This window comes from Drosophila simulans, chromosome 2L (genome assembly GCF_016746395.2).
Source record: "Drosophila simulans strain w501 chromosome 2L, Prin_Dsim_3.1, whole genome shotgun sequence".
Classification (NCBI taxonomy): domain Eukaryota; kingdom Metazoa; phylum Arthropoda; class Insecta; order Diptera; family Drosophilidae; genus Drosophila; species Drosophila simulans.
The window spans coordinates 6,280,427-6,304,943 of record NC_052520.2 but is presented as its reverse complement, the minus strand read 5'-3'; the positions used below and the strand labels follow the sequence as shown (position 1 = coordinate 6,304,943).

At 42.3% G+C, this 24,517-nt stretch overlaps 3 protein-coding genes across 3 annotated transcripts in view; 1 reads left to right on the top strand and 2 right to left on the bottom strand.

Annotated features, from left to right (window-relative positions):
• LOC6731190 (discoidin domain-containing receptor 2) overlaps positions 1-24,517 on the bottom strand; it is a 78,737-nt gene that overhangs the window by 2,244 nt on the left and 51,976 nt on the right. Inside the window, exons 9-15 of the mRNA XM_016179647.3 lie at positions 24,360-24,497; positions 23,946-24,157; positions 23,453-23,600; positions 19,470-19,995; positions 17,809-18,057; positions 17,297-17,389; positions 785-947 (exon numbers count right to left, since the gene is read on the bottom strand). Of these exons, the coding sequence (XP_016023734.1) occupies positions 785-947; positions 17,297-17,389; positions 17,809-18,057; positions 19,470-19,995; positions 23,453-23,600; positions 23,946-24,157; positions 24,360-24,497 (1,529 nt within the window). The remainder of the gene's footprint in view (positions 1-784; positions 948-17,296; positions 17,390-17,808; positions 18,058-19,469; positions 19,996-23,452; positions 23,601-23,945; positions 24,158-24,359; positions 24,498-24,517) is intronic.
• LOC6731191 lies at positions 11,736-12,423 on the bottom strand. The gene has a single exon (XM_002078314.4). The coding sequence runs from the start codon at positions 12,346-12,348 to the stop codon at positions 12,046-12,048; it is 303 nt and encodes a 100-aa protein (XP_002078350.1). The 5' UTR covers positions 12,349-12,423; the 3' UTR covers positions 11,736-12,045.
• On the top strand, positions 12,454-12,819 carry LOC27209136. The gene has a single exon (XM_016184634.3). The coding sequence runs from the start codon at positions 12,510-12,512 to the stop codon at positions 12,753-12,755; it is 246 nt and encodes an 81-aa protein (XP_016023736.1). The 5' UTR covers positions 12,454-12,509; the 3' UTR covers positions 12,756-12,819.

Here is a 24,517-nt window from a genome sequence, read left to right as displayed (position 1 = left end):
GTCTGGCCAAAAATCTGCTCCCGGTTCTCGTGTAGTTAATTAATTTAGTTGGTGCGGTTTTTGCTCGGGGATTTATAAAATATTTCACTCGGTTTTTGGTTACTTTTACGCTTTGCCAAATGTTTTTTCCTACTCAGTGCTTTTGTTTTAAAATTGCGTATGAAACGTTTTTTTGGTCAAAAAAACAACACTCACGACATAAGACGAGTTGAGCACCCAAAGGGTTAATGGACTCTGCATGTTTGTTAATTAACCAGCCGACTAATTGGGGCTACATTTTACATTATTTTATTGATTTGGTGTGGGCGTTGTATTATATGTATATATAGAATATATAAAAGGTACATATTTCAGAAAAGATTGTTCGCCATGGAGAGGTATAAACGCAACGAAAAGTGTAATTCTGAAGAAAAAAAGGTATTAAAATTGACGTTTAGCCGCTGAAACTTTTATGGCTTAATAACTATAGTTACAATTGAACTTTGAAATTTGTTATTGAACAAGCAATTTTTGTCTGTCTGCTGTTTAATTAATTAAAATGGAGTTTACTAAGCCCATCTTTGTCACATTTTAATTAGTGATTTGATATACAGTTTAAGGTTTCATATAAAGCTTATAATACACAAAAAATATGCTATTAAAATGTTATTATTAATAATATTAAGTTGTTAGTAATGCAGAACTTTGATTGGATTTCCACCTAACAAATTCTTCTTTTGAGCAGGTGTTTTTGGATATTTATTTGTATATATTATAATATGATCTATATACTAGTATATCTTACCAGTAGAACGCTCTCCCAAGCCATCCAGCGAATGGGCATGGGTTGGCTCTGTCTGCCGGTGAAGCCCTCCAGTTGGCAGTAGTCCGACGCGTAGGCCGAGCGGTTTATCACAGTGCCGATGGAGCAGACTTTGACGCACAGTTCGGGGCCAATGATGCAGCTCCTGGAAGGAACCGGAGCACAAGGCATGAGGGCAATTAAAAAATAAATACCAGAAAATAAATATTAGGCCAGAGAGCTAAACCGCCCCAAAGACACTCGTGCAATGTCAAGGATTCCAAATATTTGCATTTGCTTAGACAAAAGAACGCCCCCAGTGTTCTCCACGTCCAGTTTGTTTTTCAAAGGAGTTGACTTTGGCTTGCAAATTAAAAATGACAGATTTAATGGAAAAAGTGCGAAACAAGAATTTATAAATAGGATTTAAGCCTTGTAAGTCTTTGTGTGAAATTCACAAGTACTGCAATTTATCAGTTCTAAAAAGTTGTCACTCAATAAAAAAGGAATGCGTGAGTTATAAGTGAAAGGAAGTCCTTTCTGTTCTGGAAAGTTTGTAATTTCGACCCTTATGACTATAAGAAATACATTGGCTAGGATATTAAAGTACCTATAGATTCGTGTGGGTTTTCACGTCGAAATCAATAAGTGCTTCTTTCGCTCTAATCTGAGGAATCAACATTGAAACTAATTATCGAGCTCTGAGTAAGGAAGGTAGGGGCTGTTTCCTCTCTGACACCGCCATTAAGTGGCAGGCTAATCAAATATGCAAGGACCAAGTGGGCTGAAGGACTAAGCGCCCGACGCTTGAGGACTAATCTCCTGCAGCGGAGCATAAAGTGAGCCATAACCCATCAGCCGACCGGTCTGACAAGCATAATTTCCTGTCTCTCAATATTGAAAAAGGATATAAAGTCCTGTCATATTGCAAATAAAATGTAAGCTTGAAGTGCTAAGAGCGACGTCGTTGTCTTGACATGTAATGCGTTTAGCCCAAACAGCAAACCACATGTCGAGAAGGGGTCGAAAAGGGCAAGTTGCAACCCTCGCCTCGGATAGACAACTGTTTCTGATTTCGGCGCATTATAGATTTCCATTTCCAGGACGTGTCAACAGTTTGAACGAGTGCGAGTGCGAGTGCGAGTGCGAGTGCGACGACGAGAACGAGTATGAGGTGAGCTGAGTGAAAGGTTTAATTTTCCACAAACATGCGAAGGGGCGGCAACACTGGAATTGTGGGTCGCTGGCTGAGTGAGTAGTTAAGTAGGCTTGCCAGGGCTGTTTATGGATTGGCTTGGATTTCCATCATTGTGCCTTAGACATGCACTGACAGTGACGTCGACACGTGTCGAGGCTTCTCCAGCTGAAAACCGAGACCAGTACGAATGTACACATTCATTACACGGTTCCGATTGCTTCTGAAAAAGCAATATACTTCTGATCGATTACAGTTACTTTCTATAACATTAAATTTCATGAAAGTTAATAAATGTTTTCAAAAGGTTGAGGGTATAAAATCATTAATCGAGCAGCACCGTAGTAGCTGGGTGTACAAAATTTTGTCTAAATAATAACTAAGATGAATGTTTTCAATGACCGTTTTATGTAGAAAAGCCTTTTAAAGATACCATGCCAAAAATATTCATGAAAAACTGCAGGTTCACACTGCAATTTTTCCCATAACAGCGAGATAAATGCAGTTTAAAGCAATTGTTCCCATGGGAGATACATATGCATATGTATATGATATGAATTGATTAATTGGAAAGCTTGTATCAATTTCCCTGGGACACTCCGAACATTTTACCTACTTGCATGCAGTCGACATGAGGCAATTAATTAAAACATCAGCAGCAACACTTTGATGGTAATAGCCCTCCCGTGCGACTAAAAGAGCCAAGTTCCAGGAATCGAAAGCAAGCTTCGCCTGGGGACTTGGCCAACAATTTCACATGTCAACGCATGCAAAAATGAAACGAGGGCGGAACTATGTCACAAGGGGTTTGCGAACCTGATCAGGTGGAATGCGGAATGCAGGGGGTGCCGCTGCTGCCAATAAAGGTCAAATTAAGGGGTCGCAGCGGAAGGTCGCTGACTGCTGCGCATGCATTTAACCTCTGACATGGCGACGCGTTGAAATAAAATGAAAATACAGTAGCAACACTAGCAGCACCAGCTGCAACTGTAGTAGCATCCGCATCCGCATCCGCATGGGGCGGGAATGGCTCCGGCTTGAGCTACCCTCGGGTGGAGCTACTAACGTTGCCATGACACCGCCGGACATTCCGAAATGCTCCTGGGCCATCGGAGCTGGAAATGATGCTCAGCCAGGCGGCAGTAGTTGCCATGTCAGAACTATTGATTGACTTCGGGAATGCAATCCCGGCTGTGGAGGTAGCCAGGCGCACTTCGCACCGATGCAAATTGCAATTTAAGCACACGAAATGTATATATAATTCAGATCGAGATGTATCTAAGTGCCTGGATTTGAATGGCATATTTATATCGAACTGATTATTAGATGCTGCATGCACTTTCGAAATTAAATGCCATATTTCAAGTATAAAAACTTTCACTTTTATACATAATATTAATGTGCATGTTCGGTTGCATTTTTTTTGTCATTTTTGCTGTCTGGATTTTAATTAAAATTTTCACAGGGTATGAGTTTGATTGGAGCCTGGGGTTGCCGCCTTTTTAATGTTGATTTTATGCAAATGACAATTGATTGGACGCAGGGAGTGTGAGTGTTCGCAATTGTGATTAAAGTGATATTAAAAGCCATTTTGTGGCGCCGCAGGATGAGGAAAATTCAAACTATCCATTTCAAAACTCAAATACTGTCGAAAAGTTAATATAAAACAAAGAAAAAAAAACTCAAAAATTCATATCGATTTAAAAAAAGTTAAAGCACTTGCAAATATTATGTTGATACGTTAAGAAATCTCGAATTGCTTTTGAAACTAAATGTACTTCGCTTTTACTGTTTTGTTAGCATTTTTTGCTTATGATTTGAAACCAATTTCAGTTACGCAAAAAATCAGCTTACATATGTTTGGCAACCGTATGGATTTCATATCCAGTCCTGCTCAGCTGGATTATTGTCAATGCAATTTCTGAGTCCATAACGCTCAGCATCACATTAAAATTAATTAAACCACACTGACACCCCAAACTCAGCTCGATATGTGCGTCTCTCATTACGGGAGTGCTTTTGCGGGCATATTTCATGTCATAAGCCCGGAATATCAACGATTGCCATTAAAGCAGCCACGCGATCCGCAGCTGAAAGTAGATTTGTGGCAGCCTCAATTTCTGAAGGAAAGCATATTGCGCCGAAGGACAACAATGGGCAAGTCCAAGCTCGATGCCAACTAAATCCAATTACAGCCACTGCGACGGGGCTGCCAGGAAGCTGCCAGGATACGCAGGATACGCAGGATATGCAGAGCACTGCACATCGAACACGTGTGCGCAACGAATTCTTCCATTGAATTTTTCGGTAATTCGGGGGTTGGGTGCTCCGGCCCTTCTCCAGCGGAATGGGCACGAGTCCTTTGGGTTCGTCAGACATATTGCAAGCCGCCCGCAGCGCGCCATAAAGGTTTACTTTTCATTTACGCGCTGCGAAAAGGGGACAAAGGCACAACCCATACAACTGCACTGCACTCACACACGCACACACGCGCAAGTCGAGGGGCAGAGAGTCCTTTGCGAGGTCCTGTTATGGCTACCCACTGCAGCGATGCCGAAAAATTGTAATTAAACTTAATCCGCTCAATTTGAAACGCACACCCAGGCCGTCAAAAGTGCCCTCCTTTCAGCTACCATGATTACAATGGACATAAGAGCCATGTAGATTTTTATAAAAATGCAGTTAATTAAATTCATAGGTATCATAATGATTGAAAAAACGAAGCAACATAATGAAAACTAAAACAAACACGCGTACTTCTTCGAAAGCAATTATTAAATAGCAATTATGGATGTACATATAAGCAGACCAAATCAATTGTTAACAGAAAGTCTGTAAAAAAGAATATATGTTAGTTAAATGTGTAATGCAATTGGTTTTGCCATTTGCATATTCTTTAAATACCAGTGAGTAAGTAAAAAATCTTTTGTTTAATGCAAACTTTAAAAGAAATTACCTAAAAATGTTCTCTGATTCTATTTAAAAAGTGTGGTGATGACTCAATAAAATAAATACTCGATGAGTTCAGATGTTGTGCTATGCAACGTTAGTACTATCACTGTATTAGTCACGTCTCTAAGATTTGTCATGTAAATAACGATGAATTATAGTTGGTATATACGATGCTCTAACTTCGTCCAGAAGCTGTTGCTCCTGGAACGTGTTCGAAGTTTTGGATAGGTGGCACAACTTTCTCGAGGATACGGTCTGCTCTTGCTGGCCGCTTGGGCAATTTAACTAAAAGCCCAATCAATCATCTTAGACGGGCCACCTCATACCATTGCTTAATTTGTGCTCAACCCCCTCGAAAACCGCCCACCGCCAATCCGCGCGCCCCTGACAACTCGTGGAGTCCTTTGTCAATGTTGCCACATCGCGTCCGTCCCTCGCATCGGATTTGGAGGTAAGTTCCTCATTGCGGTGCCCCAAGAGCTTTAATCCGCTTTTTGGTCGCTTTCCGAACTTTATCCTCCTGGCCCCGCCGCCACCTGAATCTCAAGCTCAATCCCCATCTGTATCTGTATCTGAATCTGAATTAGGGGGCATATGCTGCAAGCGCTGGTCTGCACACATATTTGCCCAGCTGCCGAAAGGGTTGATTATTTGGGGAGCGGAAGGCTTAGGAATTGCTGCAACGAAAGCGCCCAAAGACGGCTTACGCAGGGCCTAAGAACTTAAAGGAATCGGCATTCGCAAATGATTGCTCCTTTAAGGTAATTGCTTGGAAATAACCCAAGCTTACCGCCTTACATTCTCAAAGCAATTTCCCATAATCGGAGTTTTAAAAGGTAGTGCCTTTAATTCCCTAAATCCCTACAGAATAATGCAATTTGAATTTGCTACTTTAACTGTTGCGATGACTACTGCCTAAAGTGCAATATTATGTGGTCATTATTCGATTAAAGTGTTGAGGGAAATTCAAATAAGTTCATATTGTTTTGGACTCCCCAGAAAATCTGTGTAAATCCGGCACTTTCTATCTCTTAAAAACCCTATTGTTCTTAAACTCAATCTCAGCCAACTTCAGACTGCCAGCCGGGGACAATGACTACGATGCAGCCCATCTTACAATAACAAGAACAATCACCACGAGAATATAATTATGTCTGCTTTCTGCAATTATTTCAATTATGAGTATAAATACAAGCTGTTGCATTCACACCAGAAAAACCATGAAAACTTTTGGCCGCCTGGTGCATAAAAGTCTTCTTGCAACAATTTTTAGTGCATTCAGACTGAAAAAAAAGTTGTGGATGTGGTTTTTTTTTAGTAGGGGTACAGACGAACTATGGGATACTTCATATTTCGTCTTCAGGGTCTTGGAAAAAATTAAGAAATTTAGTAAGTCCATTCATTAGTAAGATATTATTTTTAAATGTAGACATCTTTTCATATTCCCTTACATGATGGTAAGGAAAGGTAAACAGAAATGCTGCTTTTCCCACTCGTCTGCTATAAGTCCTTAAAACCAGATAATCTGCCATTTCAATGGGTCGGGTCTGCCCCGCCAGCTGTTGATGTGGAGTCAATGGTCCAGACAAATCTATTAGTGCATTGCTCCCTTTCCGGCGAAAAAGAACAAACATTAGCGTCTAATTCCCTCGCGCAACAAATTCATCAACTGCCACATAATCCAGAAAATTTTTCAGCACTTAAATTTGGACATGACTGGAAAGTTTTCCTTTCTTGCCTACTTTCGGGGCCTCCTAATCCCTAAACTGTCGCAAAACTTTGGCCGCACACAGAGGCGAAAAAATCCAAACATAAAGGGAAATAAAAAAGCCCAACGAAACTTTTCCAGAAGATAAAAGTGCGAAGTTTGAGACCGCGGTAAGGTCGGTCAGGACGGGGCAAGCGGATTGGGGCAGGAATTTGAGGCGAAAATTACAAACATTTTCAATTATCAAGGCAAACAACGAGCTTGTGATGTATTGTCTGTGCGCTCATTATAACATTACCGTCATATAATTACAGCCTGATGCCTGTTTATTAAGTTTGGATGGCCTCGTCTCTAAGTGTGTCGCTTGATAAATGACTCTGGCGCAGCTTTTGTGGCGACTGTACCGCTCCAAAATGGCACTGGCCAGCTATGTCACCTGCTCACAATCATTTTTCAAAGGGTTATGCAAAGACAAAGCCAAGACGGTAAGTAGTGGACGGAGGAGGATGTCTTCCTTTGGTTGGCGCTGCTCTGTGTCCATTTTTCATAACGCCTTGCGGTATGCTACACAAAATGTATATTAGTTTACCTTTCTCTCGAGCGCAACTTTTTTGTTTACCAAACATTTTTCAAGTGTCACCGTCAGTGGGTGCGAGAATAAAGGAAAGGTTCTTGATTGAAAGTAATTAAGGGGGGAAATATCCTTGGCAGGCTAAGCGAGGACTTTAATTTTTTCGCTCTTTGTTACATTATGGGATGAAAGCCCATTATGCCAACCCAGGCTCATAACTCAAGAGCCAAATGCGTTAAAAAACTATAAAACTGTGTGTTGTAGTATTGAAAGATAAGGATTTCAGCTATTTATTTATATCCAAATTCGATTTTAGTCTGTACAGGACACAACTGGTTCAGATTAAAGAGCATGCCAACTTGACTGCTGCCTTCAACCCGACCTGGCCTTCAATTAGCTTTAATAAAGTAAATGATTCGAATGAGATTTTTATATTAACTTTCTGACAGCTTGATGCGGGTAAGCTGTAGCGGCCAAATGGCTAATTGACACTGGGATTGGCCCCAGGACAAGTAGACAGGCTGACAGTCTCTCGCTTCTTGTTTTATATTTTATTTAATGGCCTCGCATTTTTTGGGCACATGCCAAACAATGCCATACTGACAGATATATTCTGAGCAAAAAATATGTAAAAGCTTCCTTGCAGAAAAATTACAATTTCATTGCTAAACTCCTTCGCTAAAGTTTTTTAAGAAAGCTGTTTTATTGAACACACATTTACAAAATAAGTTTATAAAGAACTTTTCTATATGTGGCACCCAACGTGGGGCTTGACTGCAAACTGGTTTAGCAACATGTCAGCGTTGCTCCTACTTACCCAAATTTCAATAGTCAGCGAAAAAATCATCACTGAGGAAAACAACGAAGTGTTAAAAAAGCTATTATCAGTGTTATTCGCGTACACCAAAAAGATATTTTATCCATTTCGATTCATAGACGTGTTTGCGGACTCATCTCAAATTCGCACTGGGAAATGGAAACTAAACACAATTAAAACTACCGAACCTGGCAGAATTTACACCAAATAAATTTGGTTTTAAATGTTATGGAGCTCATCATATTGCAGAAGGGGGTGGGGAGGGGGATGCTGTTGCAGTTCCTGCATTGTCTGTTGGTTCTAGTTGATTTAATTAAATGCATTTGAATGCAAATGCCTGGAAATGCGTACCGCCGGCTCTCAAAACCATCAACCATATGTGGTTCAGCACAAACACACACCCATGCTCACCCACACACACGTGTTGGTAGTGTGCTAACATGTTAGTGTGTGTGTGTGCCTCTAGTTGTAACTAAAACAAAAACGGAAATGGTAAGCGTATGTTGCTGACAGCACCCTCTGGTCTTATTTCATGGCAAAATATGTGAAGTCATCTAAGGCTAACGAAGGGGCCGCACGGGTCGAGTTCGGTGTGTATATTTTCATAATCTAAAATGGAGCAAACGCACTCCACACAGCAGCCTGGAAATCCAATGAAGCCAAAAAGCTGCGGGCCAAATTCACGTATCATTTGCAGTTGCTCATTTTCACGTGGGACGAATGAAAAGATACTTATTTTGAATCAATTAAATCTTGAATGAACCCAGCTCTAGAACTTCTTGAATATCTGGGTTATATAAGCGAATAATACTTTGAATGCTCTTTTAGTAATTAATGAGATAGTTATCTTAACTATGTATTAAAAGTTGTGAGAAAGGGATGCTGTAATTCCAATACTTTTTAGCTGATTAACTCAAACGTAAATTTACTTGATAGTCTTTTTCAAGGAATAAGTTTGGGGTGCTTTTTAAATGTAACATGTTTAAGTACGATTAATTAGCAGTTGTCAGAGTGTCGTTAATATGATAATCACAGCGATTAAAATAATGCGACAAGATAGCAAGAACATATACAATTTCCCAAGCTCGAATGACCCAAGTGTTATCCTGCAGCTGGAACTATTGGGAGCCCAACTCGGATGAGCACAATGGGGAATATATGGAATTTAATTGAACTTTCTGCTGGCGTCTCTTTCCCGGAAAATTTGCAATCTCGCTCTATCTCACATTGAACCCGACTGGAAATATCATTTGAGGGCAGTCTGGCATAACTAATTGAATGCATAATTTACAATTAAGTACGTAAGCTACTTTAATATTTATGTCTATAAATGTGCAGGCAACCTAGAGTTGATGGCCAGCCTGCCACGCCCCATCCCGCCCCTAATTCCGCCCACCGCCCACCCCCTTTGCTTGCCGCCATAAGCCCCAGTTTGCCCCTTATCGACCATCATTTGTGCCAACTGCAATAAATGTCAATTATTCATGAATTTTCAATAACTTGAGTCGAGGCAAAATAGAAAAGTTTCTTTTCGTTTTTATGCCCTCTTATTATTTTTTTTTTGTTTTTTCTTTTTGTTTTTTGGCCACCAGCAGCAATGGGCAGCTGGGCAAAAGTTTTTAATAACATGTAAATATGGCCAAGAGCAAGACAGAGATGGTTAGTTGTTGGAATAGAGCAACGAATAGCTAGACATCGGCGGGCGTTAACTAAGGAGCACATAAAATATGATGCCGAACAATATGAAAAGGGAATTACTGGGGCGGCAGCAAAGCACACGGCGGCCAGACAGGGAGGCAAGATGCGGCAGAGCGAGACGGGGCGGCAGAGCAAACAAGTTTGCCTTCAAAGGCAGCGAACGTGCTCGGCAGGCACAGCTATAATGGTGAATAATTAACAGTTATTAATAATGACAAAAGCAGCTGCCGCCAATGCCATCGAAAGCAGCTTACAAAATGTATAGCACACTTTTTGGGGCCATGACGGCAGGACTCCACTTTTCGACTGGCAAAGGACAGCGGACAGCGAACAGCTCACTCGTAATTTCTGCACAACATTTGCGGGAGCTTCGATTTAAAATTCACCGCCAATAATAATAAATATAAATCATTCCCCATCTGTCGCTGGACCAAAAAGCAATGTCAACTTAGCCTACTTTGTTTCGCTAGAGTTCCACCTCAAATTTATGGCCAGCAAGTTCGGATCATCGGCTGTATTACCTGAACCCATCCTTATTCAGTAGGGTAATTTTAGCTTTATAGCTTATTACTTTCGAGCTAGATAATCATCAATCTAAAGCTTGACTTTTGAGATATTATGAGTAACTCGTAGTATTACAATCCAAAACAACTAGTTGTATTACGAAAACTTCGTAATGACATTCGGCACTTCAAGTGGACCTATCCGCATAATCCAATTACTCAATCCGCCTCCATGACCCGGGACCTTTGCACCTTTCAAATGGCATCGGCCATAACAACTGCGCCCACATTAAGCCCAATAAAATAAATGGCCAGCCATAAATTACATAACGTGCGTCAGTTACACACATTTAACCATTCATCGCACATAGTGGAGTGCCTCGAACTGCGAACGAAGGCCAACTTTGCAAAATCGACAAGTGACGGCGTTTTTTATGCAAAATAATCCTTTGCCTTCCTCGTCGCCATTGATGAATTATAGCAAATTAATTTCACACTAAAAAGTGGCAAAGCCTGGCTCACACACACACCAACACACTCACACACACACTCTTATCAAGGCTTTTGCATGGCTGACGTTGCGAAAACAAGCATATCAAATTCGAATTCGCATAAATTTAAGAGACTGAGTTTGAGTTTCGAGGGCAAACAGAAGGGACTGGGAAAAAATCGATGCGCCTAAAAAGAACTGCGAGCTGCTCGGCTTTTCACACTGCTGTCGATTTCTCCATTTCTACACATACAAAAAAATATGACTTTAACAAAGTTTCAAATCTTGGAAAAATTCTAGCAATTTAAGTTAATAATTTCATATCCCAAAAATTATTTATACTGAATTTGTTAATATAGAAATCGCTTTTTATATATTGAGTTTATATTAAATGAATTTAAATTAAATTTTAAATCAACCTTTAAAGCAACCAAATGTATTGCTATGAATTAATACAAAGTTTGTGCTATTTTAAATATTTTTTTACTGTGTATAGCATGAGAGTTGGCTCCCCACTGTGACCAAACTCTAACCAAAGTCAAATCGATTATTATTTATCGTCTGCGGTGAGGGGTTGCTCGTCGGTTTGCTGGTTGACGCGGGGTTGTAAAATAAATTCAATTTACTGGCAAAAAGTATCTAAAATTGAATATTTCACCTTCTTGGGGCGACGGTGCTGCCCACGTTTACCATTTTCTAAAAAGGAATCGTGCATGATAGGCTACTGTTTGAATTGTTGCTATTTTGGTATAGGCCGTGTACTTTTAGATACATTTTTTTATTACATAAAAACGTCAGTAATTTACTTATGTCATAACCACCACTGAAATTTAACCTACACTTTACAAGTATGCAGTTTTGGATTTCTGATTTAAATACCCATTTTTTACTAACAAGTGATTGACCTTTAAGCGCTTGAGCATCCAGAAGGTCTTCTAAAAGCAACAGGCAAAATGTTAAATTAAATTGGGAAAAACAGCTTCCAGCTGTTTGAGTAAAATCAACACGAAAAAAAGGGAATTTTTCCGACAGAAACGGTTTGGTTTATTAAATATTTGAACCTCCGGCCTTCATCTATAGAAATAAACTTGCATAAATGGCGGCCTGCGGTGCATGCTGAATTCAATTTAAGGCCATGACAGTGTCGAGAAACATTATGCTAATGACTTCGAGAACGGCAGAGAAAATATTCGATACTGCCACTGTAACAGTATCTGAAAAATTCACTCAGCGCACTCGAGACGGTCTAAGTGGCGTCGAGATACTTTGATTGGGGCTCATGCACAAAGAAGGCGAACCGAATGCCCCCTCAGGCGTTATCCTGTCTAAGCTACTGCGTTCTCACAAGCCAATCACTAAGGTTCTGGCACTGGGACAGCATCCGGTCACACCCATACTCCATATGCATGTCCAGGTCGAGATCATCGTACTTATCATCTTTGTCACACGCCGTGGCTTTGGCTCCCAGGCCAATTGCTGCCTTGTAGACAACGAACGTGATCAGGCTCATTATCCAGCCACAGACGGCGCCGAAGGCAATGCAAGTGGCCAACTGGATCGGTGCTCCATAGTCGAAGAGTACGTGGTAGTGGAAAATGGTCAGCTCTTTCTGCAAATAGTGCTGATACTCCATAATGCTAACTGGGAATTTTAGATTTGATGCTGCTCCAAGCGCCTGCCCTTCGCAATGTGAAATGCGACAGAAATCTATAGCAGTGAAAAAGTTGTCAATGCTCAGAACGATTTTTACTCTCAGTCTAACTAATACGTATTGTATCTATCACAAGTGCTAAAATGATTCCCAACCCCATTGAAATTGTCTGCGTCCACGTGGTCCAACCGATCATTGATTTTCTGGACTACATGCTAATGGAAGTCAACTTCGTCGCCTTCCTAGCTGCCGTTGCTTGCCTTGGAGTAATCGTGGGACTCATCCTTGGTATCGTGACTTTTATTTGGTTTAAAATGTCACGGGACGAGGAAACTAAGAAGACTTGCGCAGGAGATAGAATGCCGGCCAATGTAAAAAAGAACGACTAATGTCAACGTTTTATCAACTTATGTTTATTTAAATCGTAATGTTAATAAAATGAATGCGCTCTAATTCGCCGTTTTTACAGAATCTTAAAAACTTAACACAACAAAGGTCAAGTTGGTAACGCCTTTTCAGACATCGCTAAGTACATTTTAATTTCCCCCAGGAAACAGAGGCTAAAAGTGCAATCAGTAAAGATAAACGAACGAGACCGGCATAAACTAAATTTGACCAAAATTCCGCTCCCAAAAGGATGTAATTCTGGGAAAACCCGAGACATTCGCTGGCAAAAAAAGGGGCTCAGAAGGAGGTTTTGTCAAAGGACGACGTCTTAAGGAGCAGAAGACGAGCCCCCAAGGCGTAAAGACAATTTAAGTGCCCGCTTAGTTCGCGGAGTTCATAAACAGGACGCTCGATAAAATGAAAAACGTCGGTGGTCGTCGGTATTTTTTGCAACAAAAATGCATGACACCGCCCAGGATGAGGATGAGGAGCAGCCAAGTGGATGGCAGTCGGCCAATGTGGCATCCCCGACTTTATTAAAATTTTGACATCCCAAAGCAGCGGCGGCCAAGGGAGCGGAGCGGATGATTGGTTTTGTCGTAGTCGTCTGGCGCAGCCAACCAGCAAATAACCAGCAATAAAATGGCCAAAGTTTTCGCGAATGGTAAACTTTGCACTGCCATTGCAAGAACACAAGTCAACAGAAACAACGAGATAGGTAGTTTAAGAAAAATTAACTTTCTGCGCCGCTGCGTTGGCAAAGGAAACGCGTCCCCAAATTAAAGGAGCATTGCAAGCGAAAAGCTCTGATATCTAACGAATCTTTAAAAATCAGGATGATTCCATTAGAGTTTTATCCAGTTATACTGGGTTAAAATCATAATATACCAAATATAGTTCGATTTGCCAAGGGAATATAGCTTATAATGGGTTAAAAGTTACTAAGTTACAAGATCTGTGAACAGAGCTACAGACTAGTGACGAACGCACCTCCCATAAACCAGTGATCTCATATTTTGTAACAAAAACTGAAAATATATGTATTTATAGTGCATATTTCTTAAATTGAATAATGTGAACTTGCTGTACATAATGAAGCTTTAACTGCAAACGTATACCCTAAATGTATACATATATTGTTATGGTTTTCCCCTGTTTACATCGGTGGGTGGTGGGTTGAAATGAGATTAATGTGGAAATTCCGGACCCAGACGTCGCACAGTGGGTCCAAATTAGTACTATGGTTGACAAAATCAAACGCTTGCAGAGATAATTATTAAGTGTGCTTGTATTAATTAGATATTTGTTGGAATGGAATTTAGGTAATTTTGCTTTGTGATTTTTTTATGATTTTCGCAACATTCAGACGTTTGTTTCACAAGCTCCACTGTCGGCGGCTTACCAAACATATTCGTCATTTAAGCTCAACCAAATGTAATATGAAAATCGGGATGAGTGGGGAAATGTCAACGTGCATTGTGCAGTCGCAGTGGCATTCAGGTGGGTTGGCTTGGGTGGCTGGGTGGTTGGTGGTTGGATTGGTGGGGCTTGGCTGGTTTTTGCTGGGTATTGTGGAATTTCCTGTCAAGCTAATTTCCTTTGGGTGCTGGTGTTTGGCTGGGATCGCGTTGCATTGCCCCGAGTTGGCAGCCCATTGAATCAATTCACCTGCATGCATAAAATATTTTCGCTGAAAAAACTGCACACACACACACACATCCATAACATTCTTATATATACATACATGGTGTGGCATACGAGCGTAGTTGTATGCAAAATATTTCAAACATTGCATATTTTATAGTTTATTGACTGCAGCGCGCCACTCCGCTCCTGCTTCATAGATTATCAACTAGTTTGGGACATCGTGTGCTCCTCCTGCTACTCCTCCTGCTACTCTTCCTGCTGGCCATTTTTTCCATTTACGTCGCGTAGTTGACACAAAATGAGCGCCACATAGGGCGTCCCAATGGGGTACTTCCCCCCTTCTCCATCCCACCACCACACTTGGACCCAACCTTCTGTGTGTGTGTGTGTATTTGTTTCATTCGCCGCTTTCAGCCTTGACTTGTTTGCCAATTGCAGCAGGAGCTCTTGGAGTGTCGTGTCGCTACGTTCGGGAATTGTTTTGTATGGCATACACCCACCACATAAAATAACTTACATATATGTTGTACACTGTACGCGGTACACGGATATGGGAGTACGATTTACATGGCAGACCACCACTCGGGTCTCCGGGCAGGTGTTATTAAAATTTATGTGCGAAAAAGGTGTCGAAAACCGGACAGATCCCAGTGGGAGGTGAAATGGAATGGACCGCCGAACCAGGCCCTAAAGTTATCTTGTTAAAGTGATAAAAAAAAGGTAGCACTGACAGCAGAACGATCTTCATAGATCCACCTTTATTCTACTTAGTATTATGCTGACCCATTTGAGGTTCTAAAGGTAATTAAGCATGGTTCTATGGAGCATTTCCAACCTTAATATTTTCCAAGTGCGCCAGTCCGCAAGATTGTAGTCAATCTGAACTCATTTTGAAAGGACCCACGACCCATTACAAAACGGGGGGAGTGTGTGTGTGTGTGTTTGGTGGCAGAAAGTGCTAGTTTCTGCAGAGAAAGCAAAAAACGGCCAGCGTTCAACTAATTTCAAATTAAACTCAACGTTAGCTGAGCAAAGCCCAGGCCACCCACGCCCATTATCCTTCAGAGTCCTTCACATTCACATGGCAGTGCCACCCAAGGACTATCTCGAACAATTTTTCAGCATTTAAACACTAAAGTGCCAAGCTAATAAACGATATTAGTGCCAAAGCTCATTTCAACAAATATTGTTAGTGTGTGCACCAAGTACGTACGTACGTACGTTCGTATGTGTGTGTGTGTGGGTTGTGGCAAGGAAACTGAGCCAGAGTCCTGCCGATAGTCTGCTTGCCCCGCCCCGCTCCGCCCGTTGTGCAAACATTTTCCAAACAGTTACCAAATAAAAATGATTAGAAACGTGACTAAGAGTGCAAAAAATGTTATTTACTTAACTGATGTGAGCTCTGGGCCAGCAAACTCGGCTGATGATGTGGCGGGACGGGACAATACACACGGGGACAAAAGTTTGCTGCATTGCAGTTTGCACAAGGATGCTGCAGCCATCGACATTTTCCAAATGTTCGGCAAAAACTTTCAAATTGTGTGAAAACAGCGCAGAGCAGCGGCCAATAAATGTATTATGGTATTATGGCCTTCATTTATTTCGCTCCTCAGTGGCCAAAATATTCATATTCGAGTGAAAATTATTAATAATAACATAAGAATATAATGTTATTAATAACCTTGAATTCGAGCTATTATCTTGTTCTTAAACCGTACGAAAAAGTATGGATGACAATAACAGGGAACAAGACATTTTTAGAAGAGAAAATAAAATGGACATCGCTCATCCGTCACGTTGGCCGCTTCCATTGCCAATTGCTGTCAAATGGCATATTGCTTTACTTATCCAGCATTTATATCTTATTTTATTGTTGTGCAATCAAAAGGGCGGGTTTGCGGCCAAGTCTGACAATTGCGTGCCCAAAAATAGCACACTTATTCTTATTGGATTTCAAAGGAGCATTTTGCCGAGCGGTGGAAAGATGGAAAGGTGAGCTGCGGTGCCAGGTAGTCGCTATGTGTACATATCTATTGATTTGTTATGACTAAAGCGAAATCGGAGGAGGAGCAAGGAGCACTGCTCCTTGGCTGGCTGCTATAACAACATTTTCCATAATGTACGATGAAAGCAAAAAAGAAGCGAACGAGAAACAGGGAGAAAAATATTCGCAAATACATGACAGGGGGCTATTGCCTGCCGGTTCTCGGCTCCTCGTTGACATTTTCATTAGCAAATTAATTTTAATTGATTACATTCTATGCGAGGAGGCGCACACAATGTTTGTGGGCTGCTCGATATATTGAATTACCAGTCTATATAAATACATATACAATGTATACCTTGCCATGGTGTACCTATAAATCATTCGAGTCGTTCGTTGACTAGGCAGAGTCGAATAATTCCATTAAAGCAACTTGAGAGTCTTTCGGGGATGCCACCAAAGATCATACAATATGAATTCGTGGATGTCGAGTTAAAAACCTGTGCTTTTAGCCTGACTTCTCCCAGGGGCGAAAAGTTAATGGTGTCTGCAAAAAACACGCTTGGCTTCTGGCTAAAAAGTATTGCATTACATTTGATACCCAGCGGATTTGCAGTCGAAGTTGGCATATTCCAACCAGATTCGACTTATGTTTTGCCAGTCAATACATTATAATTAAGTACAATTAGTCGTACCCGACTTGAAGTGCACACAGTATACCTGTGACAAAATAATCCATTAATTTTTGATAGAGCCCCGCGACACTTCTTAAAGTATTTCTCTTTGTGCCCATAAACACAAAATAACTTCAAGATTAAATGAATGAAATTCACGTCTGCTTGGAGTGCGAAAAGGTGGCAGGGAAATCACCTGCTCCCCACTTCGAGGGGAATTCTTATCTTTGGCACTTACCTTGTCGCCAGATCCCGATGTACGAAATTCATTTGCTCCAAATGCTTCATGCCCGATGCAATTTGGGTGGCAATGTAGACTAAGCACCCGAAGCTGTGCCGCAGACGTGTAAGGATTCCGATTGCGATTCCGATTCCGAGTGGAGCAGCACGCGGGGGAGGAGTCCGGCGGAGTACGGAGCGGATGCGGAAGATGCCAGCGTCAAATGAGAATTTGAAAAGTTTTCAAATGCGACAACGTCGCCAAAGTTGGTGGGGTGAGCGAGCCAAGTAACGAAGTTTCCACATCCGTTGGCGCAATTCGGTGGTTGGTCCATGGGTTGGTTGGTTGGTTGGTTGGGATCGGTGTTATCATTGAACACGAGGCCGGAAGTGTCGCGTCGGCAAAAGGCGTCGGTACAGGAAGCACGATAAAACGCACCCAGAAAAAAAGGGGGGAGAAACAACGCATTAGTTGGAAAGCACTTTCGACGGTTTCATTTTTTTTTTTTTTTGTGCGAGGAGGGTCCTTACCTAAGACTCTTCTTGGCCATCAGTCCGCTGGTCTCGGCCACGTGCTCCTGCAGGAACTGGTTCAAGTCGCCCAGGCAGTGCGAGTAGTCCTGCACAATGCAGATGGGCTCGTCCCGCAGGCAGGCCCCCACCAAGCGGGCCACATTGGGGTCGCTCAGCTGCGCCAGCTGCTTCGCCTTGCTGCGGAACTCCTTGCGCAGATGGTCATTGGCCCCGGGTCGCAGGGTGGCCACTGCCACGAGGGTAGCGCTGCGATGGAGATCAGATTCGGTTAGATCACTAGGATTATGATCAAGAATAACACAGCTCCGGAATAGTGACGAATGGAACTAAACAGCTATTCACCTCGTTCCTAACGTTTCTATAGAATATGCAATCGAAAAAAACACACCAATACTGTCTGTTCGCCTTGCTACATGCATATTTACAGTAGTCTCTACCCCTGCACGCACTTCTTACATTCTGGCTCATTGCCGAAATATGCAAATACCACAGAAATTGTTCAATTTTTGGTGCGTCCATTCGTAAAGTTGTGGCTTTGATTTTCAACGTCTATTATAATTTTCACCTGCGGTCCAGGACAGTAAAATCTATCTTTTGTCTGATAACTGTCTCTCCAACTGTCCATTAATATTTTAGCAGACTGTCAGGCCCTTGGGGGCGGCAATGCGAACGCCCTCAAAGTTGCCTCTCAGCTGCCTTCCGCAAAATGCCCTATGCCATATTAAAGTCTGTCTGGATGTGTGTGTTATGTTCGGGTCGCTATGGCTGTGTGTGTGTTAATTATTTTGCATACATCTGTCTGAGTCTCGGAGGTTTCTCTGATGGTTTTGCAGCCACTGCAGGGACTCACTCCCATTCCACGTGCCACGCGCCGCAGTGCTGGGCAGACTTTGCCTGCTGGCTGGGCAATATTACGTATACGTAATACGTTTTGTGGCTTTCCAACCGCAAAACTATTAAAGCAAGCTGGCAAATCGAATTGTTACGTAACGTAACGTATTAAAATGTGCCAGAAGCAGAATATTGGCCTGCCACCAGGATATTGTTCGAAGCTTGACTCTAATTGATTTTTGCGCATGAAAACCGACGAGGGACGTCGTGGCCGGAGACGGTGAATTGTGGGGATTACAATAGTCATGGGCATATATTTCAAGTGATGAAAGGAGGTTGGGTCTGCGGAAGAATAATAGAATTGGGCGCAAAGGTTATGTGTACATCTATACATACAGAGGTTTGCGGTTGTAGCATACTTGATGGATGCATAAGCCTGTCAACCCGCCATTTGCAAGCTGGAATCAGAGAAGCAGACTTATCCTGAGTAAATTACCCCTCACAGAAATAAAGTTTCGGTAAAATCAAGTAAATCTACGATTTAATTGCTTTATCTGACAATTTTTGGTTGAATTTAATAAGAACAAGAGCAAGCGATATGGTAGGGCCACGACTATCAGATACCCTTGGCACACTAGCTCAACCTTGCGGCAGTTAATGATATATACCTACTACTTACTACACTTCATAGTGGCTAGTTTCGGTCGATCTGCAGTTTTACAACCGGGAAGTTTACTAAAGATTTACCCCCATCCCCAAGTGGAATGCTTGTTTGTGTGTGAAGTGCGGAGTTGGAGGGCATTCCGTTTGCTGTGTGCAGTACTTACTTCAGCACATTTGTTTCGCACAAATGCAGCTCACCAAATACGCCGGAGCCCAGTTTCTCGACGATGACCAGCGACTGACGTGGAAACTCCTGCACTTGGCAATTGGCCCGCTCCTCGTTAGTGTCGGCGAAATTTGCGCTCATATCCAAATTGTAATGATGCGGTTTGCCCACGCCCACCCCACTGGTGGGCGTGGTCGCAGCCGTAGTCGAGGAGCTAAGGGATCCACTACTCTGGGATCCCGGCGGCGCCACTGGCATGGGTTTGCTGCTAACTGGCGTTGCTGCGTAATATTTCTCCGGCGGCGGTGGCACGGGCGGCGAAGGTAGCGGCAGTGTGGCCGCATTAAGAGAGTTGCGTGCGCTGGCGGTCACTTTGCCTGTGGCAACAACGAATTCAGGACTCGACCCCGTTCCAGGACCCGTGCCTGTGCCTGTTCCGCATCCCGAACCGCATGGCGGGGCATTGGGCAGCAGCTGCTGCATGTGAGGCACCGCATAGTCCTGGCACACAATGTCCGGCACATCTGCAATTAGACGGAGACGGGTTAGTGCTAATTTTGTGCGATAAAAACCCAATAAAGGCCAGCCTGTGCTGCCAATCGTTCCATTAGATTCCTGGAAATCTGTTCACATATAGAACCTTTAAACTATTCGCATCTGATTAGCAAAAATGATAATCTTCAAAGGGTTTTGACAAACGGTAGACCTTATTCATACTTAAATGCGAATGGAATATATTTACCTAATATTAAGACAAATGAAAAGAATTTTCCCCAATATTTCATTGGTTAACCACCATTTGATGCGTAGTTGAAGGCAAGAAATGTTCAAGCAACTGCATGTTGGCCATAAAAACAAAGTATGTGCTTCCCACTGCATATGATTCAGTACAGTTTGCTCACAAAGTGCAATAGTTTGCATTTTGTGGATGTTTTCTTTCTCAGCTCTTACAAATCTTCGTCTTCCTGCTTTTCCGTCGGTTTCATTTGTTCTGTCCAAGTCTTTTCTGCCTTCAACTTCAAACTTTTCCCATTTAGCCATAAGGAAAATGGAATGTGCGCAGAAGAAGAAGGATGGCACAATGGAGGAGCATTTGGCCAGATGAGAGGTTGAACCTTAGGGATAGGAAAAACGGCGTGTGGCTAAAAACTAAATGAAATTAATTGCAACTTGACGCCCATGATTTTACGGTGGAATAAAAGCGCGCTTCTTGGGCTAAAATCTTTTATAAAATTTAAGTTGGAAAATGAGTACTCAATAATAGTACATTTTGTAACGAAAGTATTGAAAAGGAATTTATATTTTCCGTTTAAAGATTTTTAAGAAACTTAATTCCTTTTCCTTAAAAGGAGTTTTAAGCACAAATCTTTTTTTTTTAGTTCTTAGAATAATATTATTACGTTTGTGGTGAAAGTGCTGACTGCCTGTCAATTTGTTCGCCTTAGAGTCCTTTCGCATTCGTTGTGGAACAGAAATACTAGAAGGACATAATAACATAACAGCCAGAAGACGGGAGACAGATTGGGCCACAGTCGAGCCACAAGGACAGTCGCAGGCACTCAACGAACGTTAATGACAAAACTTTTCGACGAACGAGCGAATTTCGCATGCAGGTCCTCTGAATGTCTGCACGTGTGTGAGTGCCAGCTACAATTGTGTGCACGTATATGAGTGTCTATGTAGCCGAGCAATCAGGACCCTCCAGTTTTGAAGTTGCACTAAAGTTGTTAGTTCTTACTCGTTGAAATTCAAAATACTCTACTAGGATCGAATTTTCTAAAATAAACATGGTTTTCACTTTCGAAATGTGTTTGTACAAATGGTATTCCAGGATTTTATAAAACATAACATGTAATTATAAAATTTATGAACTTTACGACGAAGTCGATCCTGATTTCAACTGTATATGATAACTTTCGAAGATCAAACGAAATTGCTGAGCTCCAAACGAGTTGTTATGCTTTTAAGTTGCTTTTACTTTTTCACTACTATTTTCTGTTCATGAAACCAACATAAACAAGGATTCACGAAATTCATGGCAGAAGGAAGGTAAATTTGGGACTGCGTGTCAGACTGACTGGTTGAATATGGACGACCTGCTTTCAAATGACTTTCGTTTCTCGTTTTCTGCTCAGTGTTATTGCAATACTTATTTGCATGCAAAGTTATTAAGTTCGTGGAATCCTTTTTTTTTTACAAGTCTCTGCTTCCCCGTCCTTGTGGTCGTGTGCAAATTGCCAGTTGACTTCAAAAATATAGTTTAATTTGAGTGACTCGAGTCGAGTCGAGTTGAGCTGTTCCCGGTTCAAGAACTTTTGCAGCCGGCCCGAAGTTTGAAGCACTCAATTTGGAATCGCGCGAGACTGTGCCGAGTCGAGCCAGCAACTCAGTCCTTTCTCCTTTTTTTTTTAATTTATTTCAGCTAAATTAAATTAATATACCACCAGGCAGAGCCAGACTGAGGAATTGCAGGGCGGAGTGGAGCGGAGCCATGACAAATATTTGCTGCCCAGTTATAAAATGCACCCAAAGGCAACGTCAGGAAACTTTTTGGCAAATGACTGGAGCGCATGAAAGGCGTGCTGCAAACGTTTATGATGAGTGGGAGTGGGAGTTGGATGAGCAGGATGAGCAGGTCGCCTGGTGGGTAATCTCAACGAGAATGTCCTCGAACAATCCGCACTGCATGGCTGTTGTCGATTTTATGTGAGGCAGATAAGCGCATCTTACACAAGGACCACCCCAAGCTGGATACCACAAAAAAAATGTGTAACCTGCGGGCCAACAGAGGAGCATAAGAATTCATTACAATTTACGGAGCACAGGTCGTAACTTCTAACTGCAGTTTTATGTCCGTGTGGCAATTAAAACCGTGCACATGTCGCACACAAAAAAGGGGCACACAAAACATGCTCGTACTAGCCGGATGAACTGGTAATACCCTTGGTAGGGAATTCAGTGACTTTGCCGGGATGAGCGGTAGCACAAGCTGGAGAATCCTTCGACATTATATTTCAACCGAGGTAATATGGTAATATTGTTAATCATTTCATGATCCAATTTATTATATTTTGAGTAAATATTTAAATGTTGAAGCATTAGAAAATACGCTTACATTTTGTTTAGTGTTTTATACATTTTTCTTTTTGTTTCAAATACCTCCTATTCAGCCTGCATACCCTGCAAAATATTCCGAAAAAACCGCCTGGCTCAGCAATTCAAAATTATGTCCTGCGGTGCCAACATCGCTCTCTCTTCCGACCAGTTTTTTAGCCCCGTCCAGTTTCTTTGCCGGAGCAGCATATACATCGCTGTGAACGCCGCACCACCAAACTTTCGGATCCATGTTGTCCGCTAAATTAAGCATTGCGTTCTCGGTCCTGCCCCCCCGCTGCTCCCCGCGCCAGTTTGCCATTTGCTATCGTGCCGCAGGAACATCTGCATGTCCTGTCACAGCCAGGACGCAAAACATCAAACTCATCAAGAGCGACACCAACAGCCCGGCATAGCAGTCGTACTGCGGAGAGGAGTGGGTTTGGATTGGGATTGGGATCGGGAGTAGGAGAGCCGTGCCGTCAAGTGCTGGGAGCCCAGTAGTTCCATGGCTGGGGGCAAGTGCCCACACATCATTGTCATAGGTGCATCTGCCATCAGGATCTCCTAACACTCAGCACACAGGTTTTAATGGGTTAACGCACTTCGTTATATCGTGCCAAAAAATCGCATTTGCCCAAACAGTTGGTGATGGAGTCTCAAACAGTAATGAGTAAAATTAAATAATAATAATAACTTTTAATTTAACTATAAATATGAGGTTCAGCTGGGTGCACAGAATGAAGTTAAAAGTGTTAGAGCAAGGAACAAACTGCATTGTTTAAAAATATTTGATGCATCAATTTGGAAGCTCTTTTAAAATAAGCCCCACCAAGCTCTCTCCCCCAAGTACCGAACTTTTCTCGCAGTGTACGTTGACCGACTCACCTGTATAGTCGGGTGATACATGCTGACGCTGCAGGTCATTCATGGGGCAAGCACTCGCCGCACTGGTGTACATGTTCGCGTTGAAGGGCTCATGGTACAGACTGTTCTTGTCAATGGACGACTCATTGTCATCCATTGTTGTGACCACCTGGGGGGCGAAAAAAAATGGATAGTAGATGGTGAAAAAAACGCATGTGTTGCCCGGGGCTCTTTTTGCATTCCGCTGTCCGGTTACTACAGTTTTTAATCATGATTTCTGGAATATGGCCGGTGTTTGTGCTCGGTCCGATCTATTTTTTGGGTTCTGTGCTGTCCTGTTGGCCCCCGGAGCTGGTGACATGCATCCCGGAATGGTCCAAGGATACTACTGACCAAGCTCCGCCGTAGGATGCCGGCGGGAACCAGGGTTGTTATGCACTTTGCATGTTACATAACCCGGCGAGCTTGGCGGAATGCATTAATGGCAACTTGAGGATTGCGCTTAGGCGCTTACCTTCAGGACACCGTTGCCGTTAAGTGTGTCCGGGCTGAAGTTGTGCTGGAAGGCATCCAATCCGTTCTCCCTGCCCCTGGCGTGCTTGTTTCGAGCCACTATCAGCAGTATAAATGCAACCAGCAGCATTATAATTGTTCCCAGCACTGTGATTATGACGCCGACGAAGCTCGTCTCCGGTTCCTGGTGGTCAATGGGCTTCGGAGATATAACTAGTGAAGGATTTAAAGGATTTTGCATTAACTTATAGAAAACAGGATTGATAGAAAACTAATAAGATATAATTAAGATATAATTCACAGCTATTCATCATGGATAAAAGGGACATTAAAGAAGTCCTGGGCAAAGTTAGCCAAGTCTCATCTATATTGAAAAAAATCGGGGGTACTTTTTAATTCAATATACTCTACCCACCTTGAGTCGTGTGCTGGCTTCGTTCACCTCCGCTGCTAATCGCTCGTCCGACTTCATCTCGCTGCAACGGATACTCTGAAGTGGCCGGCTGTTTCTCGCCATTCGCTAGTTCGTCCGTGAAATTGCCGACCACAGGAGCTGAAAGTTAAATAGTAAGT

Bases quoted from the DNA above. Each gene is read 5' to 3' on its own strand.
- LOC6731191 (XM_002078314.4), bottom strand. From the start codon at position 12,348: ATGGAGTATCAGCACTATTTGCAGAAAGAGCTGACCATTTTCCACTAC.
- LOC27209136 (XM_016184634.3), top strand. From the start codon at position 12,510: ATGATTCCCAACCCCATTGAAATTGTCTGCGTCCACGTGGTCCAACCG.